The sequence below is a fragment of the Neofelis nebulosa genome, chromosome 4 (genome assembly GCF_028018385.1).
Source record: "Neofelis nebulosa isolate mNeoNeb1 chromosome 4, mNeoNeb1.pri, whole genome shotgun sequence".
Classification (NCBI taxonomy): domain Eukaryota; kingdom Metazoa; phylum Chordata; class Mammalia; order Carnivora; family Felidae; genus Neofelis; species Neofelis nebulosa.
The window spans coordinates 156724627-156740636 of record NC_080785.1 but is presented as its reverse complement, the minus strand read 5'-3'; the positions used below and the strand labels follow the sequence as shown (position 1 = coordinate 156740636).

Here is a 16010-nt window from a genome sequence, read left to right as displayed (position 1 = left end):
GCTCCACAGGGTCCGCTTGTCAGAGAGAAGCTAGGAATCCACATCTGTAAGTAAACTACTTTTTTTAGCGTTGGCAGCTTTTTTTTTTTTTTTAAACCATATCTAGTAAAATAGCTTTAAAGGGATATCTTTTATGTTAATGGTGATTTAGTTCTGAGACAGAGCAGGAGAAGGGGAGGGGCGGAGAGAGAGGAAAACACAGAATCCCAAGCAGGCTGCAGGCTCTGAGCCATCAGCACAGAGCCCAACGCGGGGCTCGAACCCATGAACCATGATCGTGCCCTGTGGCAAAGTCGGACGCTTCACCAACTGAGCCACCCAGGCGCCCCTTTAATAAGAATATCTAGGGGCGCCTGGGTGGCTCAGTCGGTTAAGCGGCCAACTTCGGCTCAGGTCACGGTCTCGTGGTCCGTGAGTTCGAGCCCCGCGTCGGGCTCTGTGCTGACAGCTCAGAGCCTGGAACCTGTTTCAGATTCTGTGTCTCCCTCTCTCTCTGCCCCTCCCCTGTTCATGCTCTGTCTCTCTCTGTCTCAAAAATAAATAAACGTTAAAAAAAAAAAATTAAAAAAAAAAAAAAAGAATATCTAATTAGTGGGCCACATTGGTGAAGTGGTCCTTTGTGTTTTAGGCATATCGACATCCAAGCTCCAAAATTCAAGAGAAAATCAAAATTCTTTTGCTACGGATGGAAATTCAAATCCTAGCAGCAGCAGAGAGCTTCTTTGCACGGCAATTAAACATCTTTCAGGAAGTTAAAGCTGGTTGCAAGAGCTCTGTAAGATCAGTTTATGGCATACACCAATCTATTTGTTGGTCTTATTAGCAAGTCCTGCTCTTTGAATATTCAGCACACTGCTCTGAACCCCCTTCTGAGCAGTGGCATGCCCTCCACGATAGTTCATGTGTGAACTCTGCTCATTGGCTCCCTCCCCGAATCAGTTTAATTAGTCTGAGGTTAATTTAATATTATCTTCAGAAGATGCTTATAAGTCCCATTCTGCTTCTTATAAACCCAGAGCGTTTCGGACTCATTCTCTTCATCATGGTCAAGAGAATGCGATATAATGTTAACCTACATAAATTTAATTTGGAAAGAAACATTATGGAGGAAAAAACATATTCTAGAACCCTGAAGAAATCATTCCGTTGGTAGTAGAGAGAACATAGTCCCAAAAGCATATGGAAAATCCTTGCCAAACTAATTTGATGTCGGGTGAGATAACGGCTATAAATACATATGAAATGCCTTTGAGACACTAGATATTATAATTTGGATTATCTCTATCACACTTCCTTCTGTTAGTACAGATGACTGAAATTTGAATTTTTCAAAGTTATTTAAACCTTGCAATCACGGTAGTATACTCTCCGAGTACATTTAACAAAGCCTTCTTTGAAGGAAGGCTTTAATTGGATTGGATCATATGGGTTCCTGATTTTTTTTAATTTAACAAGGTTAAGATGTTTTCCAGTATTAAACTTTAATGCGCTCCTGCCCAAGGTTGCTGATTTAATTTGTGTATCTCTGATAAAAGTCGCATGCGTATTCCAAGTTTAAAAAAAATTTAAACCTCAGAGGCCAGGAAAAAAAAAAAAATCGCCCGAGGGCTGGATGCCTCCAGATGTTATCCTCTGGCCCTGGGGACCGCGGCCCTCTGAGGCATGGAGGTTGGAAGGGAGAGGCTAGGGGTGGAACGCAGCAAAATGCCGTGGTAGATGCCTCATCCTGTCCCCCTTCCATGGAGCGGGGGGGGGGGGGTTGGGGGCTCTTTCCCCGCCTCGGCGTCAATTCTCCCATCCCTGGCGGTGGCTGGGGAGTGGCTGTCCCTCTTGCGGGGGGGGGGGGGGGGGGGGGGTTGCCCAGCGCTTAGCTGTGGTTAGAGATGAGGAACGATGTTCTATCGCCACCTGGTGGCAGCATTGGCCCGCCACGTGGAGTGGCCAGCCTCCCCTCCCACGGCCCACGTGGACAGTCGCAGAACCGCGCCTCCTGCTTGCTGGATTGTGGGGAGCAGTGGAGTCGGCGGGGACATCCCATGGCCTACCGTAACAGTAGTTGTTGTGGCTGCTGTACTCCCTGGTCTGTGACCGGGTCGGATCCTTGGAGCGGTCCCTTCCCCAGTGTAGTGCGGGGCGCGGGGAGGCGGTTCACAACTGACCTCCTCCCTCTCAGCCATGGCCCCAGCCTGGAGCAGCGTCAGCCCCAAACCCCCTCCGGGCCTCTGGGCCGTGGTTCCCCTGGGTGAAGGCACCACCCAAGACCCCCACTTTGGCTGCCTGTCCAGGTGGCCAGTTAAGCCCCTCAGGGCAGCTCTGACCACTTGTGCCCCGGGACCTCCCTCCACCTTCCCCTGGCCTGCTGGCCCCCGGCCTGGCATCCAAGACCTGTCTCTCCTCTTGTCTCTCCTTCTACTAGTTCTGGGGCCCAGCAAGAGATCTGTGGCCCTGCCATGTCCTCACAGTTGTCCCTCACTTGGGTCCGCCTTCCTGCCCCCCCCCCCCCAACTGGGGCTGGTCAACCATCTCTGCGCCTGGCCCTCCCTCTCTCTCACTTGGCCTCTCCTCTCTCTCCCGCTCTGTCTCTGGCAGACTCAGAATGTCATGTACGACCTCATGTCCGAGCTGCACGCCCAGCACGAGGAGCTTGAGGCCCGCCTGGCTGCCCTCGAAAGCCGCCTGGATGCACTGGGCGCCTCCCTGCAGGTCCTGCCCGGCCTCATCGCCCAAGCCATACGCCCGCCACCCCCACCCCTGCCTCCCCGGCCTGGCCCCGGACCCCTGGACCAGGCAGCCCGGAGCCCCCCGTGCCGGTGGCCACCCATTGCCCCTTCAGACTGCGGGTGACAACCCTGCCCACCACCAGACCCCTCAATCTTGGCCATCGTGTGGCCGCCACGTCCACGCCATCCAGGAAGCCCTGTACAGTGGTGCCTCTTGGAGTTCAAGGAGCCGAAGCTGAGTTGGGCTGAGTGGACCAGGGCCCTCCCCACCCAGACCGTCTGGGCAGAAGGCAGGGCCGGACCGCAGGCGAGGGCAGGGGTGGGCCACCACCCGTTTCCTCCCTGAATAAAGCCGGGGGGAGCCAGGAGCTTCCTCTGGTCCCCTGGCCCCCTGGCTTTCCCCAGGCCCCCGGTGGGCACGGAGCAACCAGGAGAGGGGTCCTTGCCAGTTCCGAATAAAGCAGGACCCACCCAGTTGCTGCCTGTTGTGCATGGCTGGGGGACACTCATGACATGGGAGGTGGCCACCTGACTCCAGGTCCCACAACGGATGTGGGGGTCTAGGCGAGCCCCTGCCATGACTGTTCTAGCCTGGTGGCCCTCCAAGCCGGAGCTCAGCTGGGTACACCTCCTGAGGACAGCAGCGGCAGTCCCCCCTGGACCCAGCCCCGGCCTGCAGGAGGCAGCAGATAATCGAGAGACACCCTTCCCATTCTACCAGCCGACTTTGCTGGAGCACCCACAGTGGACCAGGGTCCGGTGGGGAAGGTGACATGAGTAAGAGCACCCTGTTCATTGGACCTGCCGTGGACAGGGACCATCACGTAAATCACCACACTTCGTCACCAGAACCCGGCCCGGGTGGGGTGGGGAAACCGCGGGTCAGAGAAGTGAAGCCACCTGCCTGGGGCTGCAGAACGAGGAGGGCTGAGTCGGGATTCAAACTCGGGGGCCCATGGGTCAAAGCGAAAAAACCTCGGTGGAGGGCGCTGGAGGCGGGGAGTACAAGTGGGGGAGGGTGTGGTATGATCCTCGGGTTAGAGTGGCCTCCGGGGTGGGCTTGGGGCGGGCTGGAGTTCCCCCCCAGAACCTTCCCGGTTCTGGGCACAAGGAAAATCAGAAAGGTCCCTCCAGGCCTTGGGCTCAGTGTGCTGTGGTGAGGCAGGGATGGCAGGCACTTGGCAGCTGCTGGGCTCTGAGTATAGCAGGGAGATGGTGGCCTGGCCCCTGGGAGGCTAGTCCTGGCCCGGCTGAGAGCCTCAGGTCCTGGCAGCCTCTGATAAAGAGCTCAGCAACCTGGCTCAGGAGATAACGTGGGTGCAAGATCGAGAAGAGCGGGGACGTGCCCATGGGCTCCAGACCAGAGGTGGGAGTCCTGACTACCAGGGCTGGGTGCTACCAGGCAGAGGCTGCCCCCCTGTGGGGGCCTCAGTTTCCCTCTCTGTAAGATGGGCTGAGGAGAATAGGGCACAGTGCCCAGCTTTGGGGATCACCTGGTCGGAGGGAGGAGGCACGGTAAACAGCACTCAGACAGAGACCAGAGCCATAAAGAAATCAACAAGGCAGAGTATGACTAGGGGACTCTGAGGAAGTGACATTTGGGCATGGGCGGGGCGGAGGTTGCGGGGTGGGGGGTGGGGGGGGAGTTGGGAGAGCCGATCTGGGGAAGGGCGTTCCTAGTAGGGGACTAGTCAGTGCAAAGGCCAAGAGGCAAGACCTGAGCTCGGGGGGTTTGGAGAAAAGTCGGGAGGTGGCACGGAGACCAGAGTGGGAGGCTGGGTCGGTGCCCGGGGCCAAAGGTGCCGGGTAGGGGCCAGATGAAACCACAAGATAGCCCGGTGGCTGCCTCCGCTCCGGGCCAGCCACATCCGCCCCCGCCCGCCTCTGACTCAACGGCGCCGACCCTGCAAAAACAGGGCCCGCCCCGCGCCGGGGGGTGGCAAAGTCAACAGCGCGGGCACGCGGGCGGCAAGTCCCCGGCGGCCCCGGGCGCGTCACGGGGGCGGCCGCGGAGGACCAGGAAGTCGGCGGCCGACGCGCCCGCCGGGGGTGGGGGGACCCGGGGCGCCCGCACGAGTTCGCGGAAGCCGGAGGAAGCTCGGGGGCGACCGGCGCCGCGAGGAAGGGCGCTGAGCCGCGGGAGGGCCTCGGGCGCACCCCGGTCGCTGGGCGCGGGGGCCGTCCTCCCAGCGGGGTGCCGCGTCCCCGCCGTGCGCCCGGGCCTGCGCCATGCGCCCTGGGGGCGTGCGAAGCTTCGCGCTGGAGCTGGCCCGGGGCCCCGGCGGCGCGTACCGCGGCGGGGAGCGGCTGTGCGGCCGGGTGCTGCTGGAGGCGGCGGCGCCTCTGCGGGTGAGAGCGCTGGAGGTGGCGGCACGCGGCGGGGCGGCGACGCACTGGCTCGAGGGCCGAAGCGTGGGTGTCAACGCGGTTTCCAGCGACTACGCTGCTGCCGAGACGTACCTGCGGCGGCGGCAGCTGCTGCTTCGAGGTGAGCCTCTCAGCAACCCCTCCCCCCCGCGTCCCCACTCCCAGCTGGGATCCCCTGGGACCCTCGCCCCAGATCTGGCTGCTCTACTCCAGTGCGGGGAGAGTTTCAGTTTAGAGGCTGTGTGGTCGAGTGACCTTTCTTAAGTAGTGGGGACCTCCTCCCCGGGGTCTTGACCCTCCCACAGGACACCTACCCACCTACTCCCCTCCCAAATCCTCTTTCCCAGGAAAGAGACACCCCCCCTTTACAAGGGGTGTCTGGGCACCCCCCCTTGACAGAGCTGGGAAAACCCTCCACCTAAAGGCTATGCGTCGGGACCCAACCCCCCCCCCCCCCCCCCCGCCCCTATCCACAGTTTGGAGAACCCCTGGGTGGAGTCGGGACATCCTTCTCTCTGGACCCCGGGATCTCCTTTTAACTCCAGATTTGGGTCCCTGATTTCCCAAAGAAGACCCCCATCTCCCGCGCCCTCAGTTTACCCCCAGTGTTTGCGGGAACCAGTTCTAACCTGGGTTGGGAGTTCTGGTGATAGCTGCAGGTAGGTTTGCATCCCAAAGAGAGAGGAGACCTGGGGTGGGGACAGATCGGGCTGGGAAGACTTCCAGCTCTGAACCTCAGCCCCCCACATTTAGGCCAACACAGAGAGTCAGGAGCAGGCCAGGGGCGAGCCTCAGCAGTGAGCTATGTTTGCTGTGGAGGATGTTGGCTTCCTGGGTCCGCCAAACCCCTTCGGCTAAGCCAGACTTCACTATACTCTTCTGTATAATGGGCAGAGGAAAGAGGCCGCTCAGACCTGGTTTCCCACCCATGGCCCCCTTTTTTCCAAGCAGATGCTTTGCCCACAGCCTTTCAGTCTTGTCTCAACACCCCAGATGCAGGCTCTCCCCTTACTAGCTGTGGAAACCCAGACCTCAAGGGCCCTAGGGCGGGAGAGCAAGCCCCCCCCCCCCCCCCCCCCCGCCCCAGGCACTTCCCTTCCCCTGAGGTTCAAGGGAAGTTGGGGCTGGTCTCACCCCTGGTTCCACTCACCAGCTGCTTCATTAAGACACTGCAGGGGTGAAGCTTGCAGAACTGCTGGGTAGCCTCAGGTGAGGCCCTGCCCTTCTCTGGGCCTCTGGGGACCCATCTGTGAAATGGGCTCCACTTGGCCCTGGTGGGGCGGGGGGTGGGGGGTGGAGGTACTAGCCCTTCATTTTGGTCTCAGAGTCCCCTCTTCCGTGCAGACCCCCAAGCTGATCACTGCGTCTACGGCCTCTGCCCCTCCCTTACGTACTGTTCTGACCCCAATGCCCCTGTGGCCACTCTGACTGCAGGTTACCGTGTCCGGTTATGATTTCCTCCCACTGGGGCTTCCGAGGCCTCAGGGGTGGTCCCAGGGTCGTCTGAGGGCCCCTCAAAAGGTGGCCTCCAGGGTAGTGGGTAGGTTCGAGCAGCTGCGCATCTCGCTGCCAGCAGAGGGCGCCGGTGCCCTGCAGACCGCCAAGAGGAAACTGCCTTAGAAACTCTCCTGGAGGTTCTTCTCTGAGGAAACTGAGGCCCAGAGAGGAGTCCTACCGTCTCGAGGGCACACCGCAGCCCTGACCCTAGGGGTTCCTGGGACGTCCTTCCACTCGGCTGTCTGGGAGGGGACTGGGGCCCGGGTGAGGGGCGGGGGGGGGCTGCCAGGTGTGGGCACAAGGACGCCTAGGGGGTTTGTAGGAGTTTGCTGGGGGCTGCAAATTGGGACAGGAACATCGAGAGTTGGGAACAGCCTGGGCAAAAGCGCCGAGGTGCGATAGAGTGGCGGCTTGTGGGGAGTGGGTTGATGACGTGGGAGCAAGGCTCTGGGAGAGGTCGAGCATGGGCTACACAGTGATTCAAGGCCCGACATTCTGAGGTCAGGACTGATTTTCTGCCAGCTCTACAAACATGGAAACTTAGGTTTTAAGAGATTGTCACTAGCCCGGGGTCACCCAGCTAAGCGGGATTCTAATCAGAAGAGGGGGGGCGGGCGCCCAAGCAGAGGAGGGCCCCACGCGCTTCTTCCTCCTTCCGCCATCACTTAGAGGGGAAACTGAGGCCCAGGGTAGTCCTGGGCACTCAAGGCCCCGATTGGGTCCAGCCCATCCCACACCCCTCTAGCTCTGGGCTGGACGTGTCTCGAGTCATATCTGAAAGTGGTGGCCAGTTGATGATTAAACCTAGTGCCAGAATGCTCTTGTTGGGTAACTTCAAGCCCGGGACCCGCTTCCGGCCCTGTTTCCCCTCTTTACCCCCGGGGTCTTCGAGAGACCGGCTCTGGCCCCCATGCTTCAGTTTCACCGAGGGTAGAGGGCAGGCAGCTGGGGCGTTTGAGGTTTTGCTCCACGCCTGGGAGGAGCCACGCCCCTCGCCGCGCCATTGGTGTGGTCCCTTGTGGGGGTGGGGCCTGTGTCTCGCCCCGCCCCGCCCCGCCCGCCGTATAAAGGCAGCGCCGGCGCCGGGCGCACAGGAATTTCTGGCCTGGTCCGCAAGTGCGCCTGCGCACGTTGGGCCGGTTCGTGTTCTGAAGCTGTAGCCTCGGCGCCTCGCGCCGCCGTGCCGCCGCGTCGCGGGTTCGAGGCCAGGGTGTGTGCGTCGCGGGTTCGCATCCCGGCCGCGATGCTGTTCGACAAGGTGAAGGCGTTCGTGGTGCAGCTGGATGGCGCGAGCGCGGGCGCCGAGCCGGTGTTCAGCGGCGGCCAGGCCGTTGCCGGCCGAGTGCTGCTGGAGCTGGCGGGCCCGGCGCGCGTGGGCTCCCTGAAGCTGCGCGCGCGGGGCCGCGCCCACGTGCACTGGACCGAGTCGCGCAGCGCCGGCTCGAGCACCGCGTACACGCAGAGCTACAGCGAGCGTGTGGAGGTCGTGAGCCACCGTGCCACGCTACTCGCGCCAGGTACCGGCCGGCGACCCCCAACGCGGCGCACGTGCCGCGCGCTCCTGGAACCTGGCGCGGCCGCTGAGCCTCCCCTTCTGGCTTCTGTTTGCAGACACCGGAGAGACCACGACGCTGCCTCCCGGGCGCCACGAGTTCCCGTTCAGCTTCCAGCTGCCTCCGTAAGTCTTACGGTGTCTGGGGCGCAGGATTGCAGGGGAATCCCTAAGCCTGCTGCTGCTTTCAGGTTTAGGGCTCCATTGCTCTGTATCTGGGGACCCTCGAAACCCCAGCACCCCAGCACTGCTCCCCTGGGGGAGGATCCTCCGCGTCTCTGCCTCTCATCCTAAGTCTCTGGGGCCACCCCCGACTTGTATCTCGCCCCCTGAAGTCCCTTCCCTCCACCTCCCCCCTCCCCCAGGACCCTGGTGACGTCATTCGAGGGTAAACATGGCAGTGTCCGATACTGCATCAAGGCCACCCTGCACCGGCCCTGGGTCCCTGCCCGCCGGGCAAGGAAGGTATTTACTGTCATAGAGCCCGTGGACATCAACACGCCTGCCCTGCTGGTGAGCGGCTGTTCCAGGGGAGGTGGGATGGGAGCGTTGCAGGTGGGGGCCTGGCTGCTGGGTGACCCCGACGGGCTCCTCACCCCCTTCACTTCCTTCACAAAGTGGGAAATCACTGCTGGGCCCTGGCAGGAAGGGAGGCAGGCATGGGAATGCCTTTGGAGTCCAGTGGAGCTGGGTGCAGATCCCCCCTGCACCAATAATCTGTGTGGCTCTAGACAAGTATTTCACCCTCTCTGAGCCTCAGAGGGTTCCAGCTGTGAAATAGGGGACCGCCAGGACTTGCGATGATCATGGTTTTCTGAGCACTGATTGTATACTAAGCGATTAGCTCGTTCATCGCATCTTCAGCCTTCTGAGATGGGTTTTATCTGCGGCTGTCTGTTACAGGTGGTTATGAAGAACCCAGGAACGCTGCCCCAAAACCCCCCTCTGCTGGGGGTGGTCGGGAAGCTCTTGGGGCGGGGTCTGGGGTTTGCACAAAGTGACCTGTTCCTGTCCCTCTCCTCTGCCCCACCAGGCCCCTCAGGCGGGAGCTCTGGAGAAAGTCGCCCGATCGTGGTACAGCAGTCGTGGCCTTGTCTCCCTCTCGGCCAAGATTGACCGAAAGGGCTATACGCCAGGTACCAGGCGAGCGGAGCTGGTTGGGGAAGAGGGCCGACGTCAGAGCTGCAGACGGGGAGACTGAGGCCACCCCCCCTCCCCTGCTCCCCACTGCAGGTGAGGTAATTCCCGTCTTCGCCGAGATCGACAACGGCTCCACGCGACCAGTGCTGCCTCGGGCAGCAGTGGTCCAGACGCAGACCTTCATGGCCCGAGGTGCCCGCAAGCAGAAGCGAGCAGTGGTGGCCAGTCTCTCGGGCGAGCCCGTGGGCCCCGGGCGGCGGGCGCTGTGGCAGGGCCGGGCGCTGCGGATCCCCCCCGTGGGTCCTTCCATCCTGCACTGCCGGGTGCTACACGTGGACTATTCCCTCAAGGTAGAGTGTCCCGTCGGTCCTAGGAGGCAGAGGCGGCTATATCTGCTCTGTTCTCCAGACTGGGGTTCCCCCGAGGCTGCCCGGGGGCCCTCCCTCACGGTCTGTCCCTCCAGGTCTGTGTGGACATCCCTGGCACCTCCAAGTTGCTCCTGGAGCTGCCGCTGGTCATCGGCACCATCCCCCTGCACCCTTTCGGCAGCCGCTCGTCCAGCGTGGGCAGCCGTGCCAGCTTCCTGCTGGACTGGGGGCTGGGGGCCCTGCCAGAGCGACCTGAGGGTGAGCTCCCCGTCCCGCTGTCCGGGGGCTAGGGGGGCGGAGAGGCGGGCGCCAGGCTGACCCTCCCCGCCTCCCCCGGCCTCAGTGGCCACGTCTGTAAAAGTACACAGTAACGATCGCGTCGGTGGCCCCAGATGCCCCCGCAGAATCTCATCCTGAGGGCACACCGCCCGGCAGCCCCAGAATTGGCGCACGCCGGCTCCTGGCCGTTGTCCCCGATTCTGGGGCTCCCCTTTCCTACCGGCCTCACCCACCCTGTCTCTCACTTGCAGCTCCTCCCGAGTACTCAGAGGTGGTGGCAGGTGGGGAGGTGGCGGCCGCGGGGCAGAGTCCCTTTCCACCGCTGCAGGACGCTGACGTGAACCTTGAAGGCCCCTTCTTCGCCTATATCCAGGAATTCCGCTACCGCCCCCCACCCCTGTACTCCGAGGTGAGCTTGGGGGTCCGTCCGAGAAGCCTCTCCAGGCCCTGGGAGCCCGGGTGGGGGTGGGACTCCGATGAGTTTTAAATGTGAATGGCATGCATTCGTTCAGGGCCCGAGCCCCCCTTGCGCCCCAGCCCACACCGCGTGTCGCTTCCTGGCTGAATGCAGGAGTCGGAGACGAGCAGGGCGGGAGAGGGGGGTTTCCGAGCCTCTGGAGCCCCGCCGTGGTAGTTGACCGGGTTCTTTCTGTCAGGAGGATCCAAACCCACCCTCAGAGGCCATGAGGCCACGCTCCATGACCTGCTGAGGGGCAAGTGAATACCTCGAGGGATGCGGGTACACACAGGCTTCCGGCCTCCGTGGACATGGGGAATGGCTGGATCGAGAGCGGCCCGACCGGACTGCGCTGAAGTTGGGGAATCCGCGGCTCGGAACAGGGCAGGGCTTTCCGACAGAACCCAGGACGGGGGAAGAGTCTGGAACCTGACTGACGTGGACTGGCCCTCGCGAGGCATCAGATGCCGCTTGTCGGGTCCCGTCTTGTCCACGCCGGCCTGTGGACAGGGCTCGGGTTCCCTGGGAGCCTCTGGTCTGGGAGAGATGTCGCCAGACGTAAACGCTTCCCGTCCCGTGGGACCAGAGGAAGAGATCCAGGACCGGGAGAGTCCAGACGGGAGCAGAGAGGGGTTCCCGGAGCAGAGGGCGTTCTGGCTGAGGCGGTGGCGTGTGAATAGCGGCCCAGCAGGCAGACAAGCAAGAGGAGGAAGAAGTCGGAGAAGGTCAGAGCTGAGCGATGTTTGGAGATCACCCCCTTCATCTCAGAACTGGGGCTCAGAAAGCGAGTGCCTCCGTTGAGGCCACACGGCAAGGGCCGGCAGGCGAGAGGGCCCAGGAGTGAGGCATTCAGGGAAGCGGGTCATTGGAGCTCCGTGGGGCTTATGGGTGGCAGGAGTCCACTGCCCCAGCCTTTGTTTTGTTTGTTTTTTAAAAGTATTTATTTATTTTGAGAGAGCGCACGAGCAGGGGAGGGGCAGAGAGAGAGGGAGAGGAGAGAGAATCCCTAGCGGGCTCCATGTCGACAGCGCAGAGCCCAGCTCGGGGCTTGAACCCACGGATCGTGAGGTCATGACCTGAGCAGAGATCAAGGGCTGAACGAACGCTTAACCGACTGAGCCACCCCGGCCCCCCTCCAGCCTTTGAAAGCCAGAGAGAGATTCCTGGCCTAGGCTGGGCCTGCCTGGGGGCTCCTCCAAGTACTCCAGGACATGCGACTTGCCTGGGTATTGTATGACCAGGGAAACCCGGTTCAGAATATTAAGCCAGACCTTGGGGTCAGAGGTCAGCCTGGGGTAACACAGGAGGACCAGCGAGCCTCTGGAGCCCTCCTGTATCCTGGAGGGACAAAGTGTGAGGGGGCAGCTGGACAAGCCCCCAGTTGGGAGAGTCTCAGCCGTAGCTGGGGGCGGGGCCCCCGCCTGGGACTCATCATTTTTGATAAGCCTCAAATTGTTCTCTTTTTTACAGATTTTTTTTTTTTTTTTAAATAAAAGCGTGGGGAACGAGACTGGGCTTACTGGTTTATTTCACCCAGCTGCCAAGTGGCCATGACCTCCATCTTGCGTCAGGATCTCAAGGGTCGAATTCCAGGCCGAGGAGGGCGGAGGGGCCCCTTGTCCAGAAGGAGAAACTGAGGCCCAGGGACACAAAGGGAGGCTGAGCTCAGGTTGGAGCTGGACCCCATGCCCCTTCCCTAGCACAGTCACAGAGGCTAGGAACTTGAATGGGGGAAGGCAGACAGAGGCCTCAGAGAGGAAAAAAGCTGGCCGGGCAGGGGCGCCCCGGGACAGTTGGATCTTGCCTGAGTTTGAACCGCTTTTGTTTTTATTCAGATGAAACTTCTATGCCATGAAATGAACCCCTTTAAAGCATACAGTTTGGTAGCGTTTTGTGCATTCACACGAGCGGTGTGCACCCGTCATCTCCCCAAAGGAGACCCCGCCCCTGTTAGCAGTCACCCCCACCCACCCCCCTCCCTCACTCCTGGCACCCACTCATCTGCTTCCTGCCTCTGTGGATTTTCCTGTTCTGGGCATTTCACGTAGATGGGATCATGCTCCGTGTGGCCTCTCCGGCCTGGCTTGCACTCAGCATAAACGTCCACGTTTTCACCCACGTGGCAGCATTTCGTCAACGTTTCGTAACTTTTTGTGGCCAAATAATATTCTGTAGCGTGGATGGACTACATTTGGATTCTCCCTTCACCCCTCGATAGACATTTGGGCCGTTTCCACCTTTTAAAAGTTTTTTTTTTTTTCAACGTTTTTTATTTATTTTTGGGACAGAGAGAGAGCATGAACGGGGAAGGGGCAGAGAGAGAGGGAGACACACAGAATTGGAAACAGGCTCCAGGCTCCGAGCCATCAGCCCAGAGCCTGACGCGGGGCTCGAACTCACAGACCGCGAGATCGTGACCTGGCTGAAGTCGGACGCTTAACCGACTGCGCCACCCAGGCGCCCCCGTTTCCACCTTTTAGCAACGGCGAACAGGGCTGCTATGGGCGTGCGTGTGCAACGATTTGTTGGCATGGAGGTTGTCATTCTTCTGGAGCTGCCGGTAGGGAAAGGGAGTCCAACGGAGTGAGGTGACTCGTGCAGGGTCCGGAGTCCCCACTCGGAACCGCCAGGCTCACAGGTCGGCTCCTGGAGGGGCTCCCAGCCGAGCCGGCGCTCAGGCCCCGCCCCTGGCCCGAGGCCCCGCCCCCACAGGGCTGGGCCCAATTAGAACCCCGTTTTAATAGTCCCCGCTGTGTTCACCCATTTGCCCCAGGCAGTGAGAATTAACTGGCACTCTGGGGTGACCATTGGCAGGGCTGAGGAACAGGGAGGAGGACGAGGGCACCCAGGGGCTGGACCCTGGCAGGTATGGGTTCAGGCTTAGCTTTCCGAGTGACCTACGGGCAAGGGCGAGTCACGTGGCTCTGAGCCAGTTTCCTCACCCGAGACTCTTGGGACACCTCCCTGCCACAGCCTCAGTTGTCTCCCACCCGTGGTGTGAATTTGGGCCCTGATCCCCACCGACTTCCGGCCCCAGGTTTTGCCCAGCCCTCCCTGTCCAGCGGCGTCTGCCCTCGGCAGCTGACCTGGCATCCAGCTTTGAACCCGTCACATTTGGGGTTCCTTTGGGCCCAGCAGAGGGGAGATGTACCCACAGCACAGACCAGGTCACCCAGACCTCCAAAATAGCCTCGGGAGGGGGTGAGCTCCCCTGTCGCCCTGGTGTGCAAGACACAAGATCCCAGTCTCCAGAACTCTGTCCCCAAACAGAAGAGCAAGGTGTTTGTTACAATAGGAGACACTGGTACAGTTTTACAAAAGTTTCCCCTGGCAGCCTGGGGAGGGCAAGCCATCGCGCAGAAGTCCCCGGGACTTCTGCATCTGCAACTGTCTGGAACCACCCTTAAGAGGTGGATTATCCGGTTCAGATAAATGAAAATCAGAATGGAGCTGGCTTGGGTCGTCCAGAATTCAGGGAACCCCCTGAACACAGAGTGAGGCCCATAAGGCATAGAGGAGGGTGGCCGAGATAAAATCCCACCCTTCCCTAGGCCCCTCCCACCCACCCCTCCTTCCAGCCCCCCCTGGATCCCTGACTGCTATTCACATAATCCAAGCTGGTTTCCACCTCAGGACCTTTGCACATGTGGTTCCCTCTGCTGAAAGGCTCTTCTTCTCTGTGACTGGCTCTTCTTCACCTCCTAACCTCATTTTTCCAAGAACGCCCCAACCTGTTGGTTAAAGGTGACACTCCCTGTTACTCCCTGTCCCATCTCCCTGTCCTATTGCCTTCATAGCCCTCATCCCTCTCTGAAATTTTGATTTAGATACTCATTTATTTGAAGCTTTGAGGGCCTCTGCCTCTCTCTGCCTCTCCCATGTTTTTTCACTTGTCTCTTTTGCTCACTTTCTGTAAGTCTCTTGTCTTTGTCCCCCACCCCCACCCCCACCCCCTCTCTGTCTCTGGTTCACCATCTCTGCATCTCTGTTTCTCTCACTCCTATCACTTGCTGTCTCTTGTCCCTGGCTCGCCATCTCTTATGGTCACCATCTCTCTGTCTCAGTCTCTGAGTCTCTCACTGTCTCTCTGTTTCAGTCTGTCATTGTCTCTGTTTCCCCCTGTCTGGCTCACCATCTCTGCATCTCTCTCTCTCTCTCTCTCTCTCTCTCTCTCTCTCTTTGTCTCTGTCTTTCACTCACCGTCTCTCTTGTTTACCATCTCTCTGTCTCAGTCTCTGATTCTTTCACCATCTCTGTCTCCTTTCCTGGCTTGGCCAGGCCCCCGGGGCCCTGGGGGTGACAGGCAGGGCGCCCTCTGCTTGTTTTCCACCCTCGCTGGCAGGGGGCCCAGCTGGGCCGCTGTTCAGGAACCCTCCAGCTGCCTAGCTGCAGCCACCAGGCACAGCCGCCTCTGGCCTCTCCTCCCAGCACATTCTGTCCCGAGCAGGGAGCACTGGGGGTGGGTGGGGTGGGGGTGGAGGGTTCCTGTCGGGCTCCAGTTACAGGACAGCCCGTCCTGGTGGCCTTGCTCCCCACCAGTGCTGCCCCCTGAGGCCTCCCCTCCTTGCTTGGGACTTAGATCTTCATGAATGGGGCCCCTCTGCCAGCTCATCCCTACCTCCGGGGCTTCGCACCTGCTGTGCCTTCCCCCTGGAGTTCCCTCTCCCTGGATATGCCCAGGACCTTCTCCCCAGCAGGCTTCAGATCACAAGTCACTGCCTCAGGATGCCCTCCCTGTCTCTGGGTCAGAACACCCCTCAATCCCTGACTCCTGTCCTGATGCCTTTCGCTTCCTGATCTTCCCCCTTCCTCAAAGTTATATATTTACTCGTTCGTTGGTGTGGTGTCTGTTACCCCAGAGCCCTCCCGGGCACACACTCGGTGCTCAATGAATGCTTTGGAATTGTTGCCATTTCATCCCAAAGTTCAGCTCTAGCTTAGCCACCCAGGCGCCCACACACAGCTCCCGTCCCTTCAACCTGGCTGACCTACCCCAGACCCTGCCTCCTCCTGACCTTGGGGCCCCCTGCGCCCCCCCCGCACACCAGCAATATCTCTGCCCTCCCAGCTGCTCCTGGCGACTTCCCTCCCCCAGATGCACCTTTTCCAGTGAGGGGCTGAGTCTGTCTGTTTTTTAGACCCACTGGGCTCCATGCGGGGGCAGCTATCTCACACACACACACACACACACACACACGCAGAGACGCATGCACACACACACACACACACACACACACAGGGACCCAGAAATGGGCCAGTGAACTCGGGCACACGCAGCCTAGACCTCCACGGACACAGACCCACGTGAGCCTGCGTGCACACACACGTAAGGTCCAACGGTATTGACCATGCCGGGCGCCCCCGGCTCTGGTTGAGGGCTTGCAGGCTGTTCCCGCACAGAGTCCCCCAGTTCTCAAGGGAGGCGGGTAGGGCGTCCTCCGACTCACAGGTGGGTGCAAGACATGGGATTTGAACCCACGCCAGGGTGTGCACAGACTTGTCCACACACATGCCTCTGCCCTCGCTTCCCCCACCTTATTTCGGGTGTTCGAGGAAGGCCAGGAAAGTCCCCAGAAAGCATCAGGCTGGGCGAGAGGCCCAGGAGGAAGCAGTGAATCAGCTGGCAGCCA

The 16010-nt window shown here is 60.4% G+C and overlaps 2 protein-coding genes and 1 long non-coding RNA gene across 13 annotated transcripts in view; 2 read left to right on the top strand and 1 right to left on the bottom strand.

Annotated features, from left to right (window-relative positions):
* KCNN1 (potassium calcium-activated channel subfamily N member 1) overlaps positions 1-3194 on the top strand; it is a 34298-nt gene extending 31104 nt beyond the window's left edge. For 6 of the 9 annotated variants that reach the window (XM_058727484.1, XM_058727483.1, XM_058727481.1 and 3 more), the window contains one exon: positions 2590-3194. In XM_058727484.1, the coding sequence (XP_058583467.1) occupies positions 2590-2844 (255 nt within the window). In that variant the 3' untranslated portion in view covers positions 2845-3194. Of the gene's footprint in view, positions 1-628; positions 1501-2589 lie in introns of those variants that run through there. The other 3 variants (XR_009261027.1, XR_009261028.1, XM_058727480.1) reach the window with 3 other exon arrangements.
* Positions 3195-4430: 1236 nt separating this feature from the next.
* ARRDC2 (arrestin domain containing 2) lies at positions 4431-11890 on the top strand. 3 transcript variants are annotated; one of them, XM_058727491.1, is made up of 8 exons: positions 4431-5208; positions 8196-8262; positions 8502-8649; positions 9170-9272; positions 9370-9626; positions 9740-9902; positions 10175-10332; positions 10580-11890. In XM_058727491.1, exons 1-8 carry the CDS (start codon positions 4950-4952, stop codon positions 10631-10633), a joined length of 1209 nt encoding a protein of 402 aa, XP_058583474.1. In that variant the 5' UTR covers positions 4431-4949; the 3' UTR covers positions 10634-11890. The 3 variants fall into 3 exon arrangements, with proteins under 3 accessions (XP_058583474.1, XP_058583473.1, XP_058583472.1); XM_058727490.1 differs by lacking the exon at positions 4431-5208 and adding an exon at positions 6870-8101 and having other exon boundaries at positions 10583-11890; XM_058727489.1 differs by lacking the exon at positions 4431-5208 and adding an exon at positions 6872-8101.
* Positions 11891-12378: 488 nt separating this feature from the next.
* LOC131510388 (uncharacterized) lies at positions 12379-14857 on the bottom strand. The gene is made up of 5 exons (XR_009261034.1): positions 14581-14857; positions 14009-14111; positions 13467-13636; positions 12854-12934; positions 12379-12617 (listed from the first exon to the last, which is right to left on the bottom strand). It is a non-coding gene; the product is annotated as an uncharacterized LOC131510388 (long non-coding RNA).
* Positions 14858-16010: the final 1153 nt, after the last annotated feature.

What these genes read in the sequence shown, in the direction of transcription:
- ARRDC2 (XM_058727489.1), top strand. Translation starts at nt 7,828, where the DNA reads ATGCTGTTCGACAAGGTGAAGGCGTTCGTGGTGCAGCTGGATGGCGCG. An exon ending in ACGTGGACTATTCCCTCAAG is followed by an intron (nt 9,627 to 9,739) that starts GTAGAGTGTCCC and finishes CTGTCCCTCCAG; the next exon opens with GTCTGTGTGGACATCCCTGG. An exon ending in CCTGCCAGAGCGACCTGAGG is followed by an intron (nt 9,903 to 10,174) that starts GTGAGCTCCCCG and finishes TCTCACTTGCAG; the next exon opens with CTCCTCCCGAGTACTCAGAG.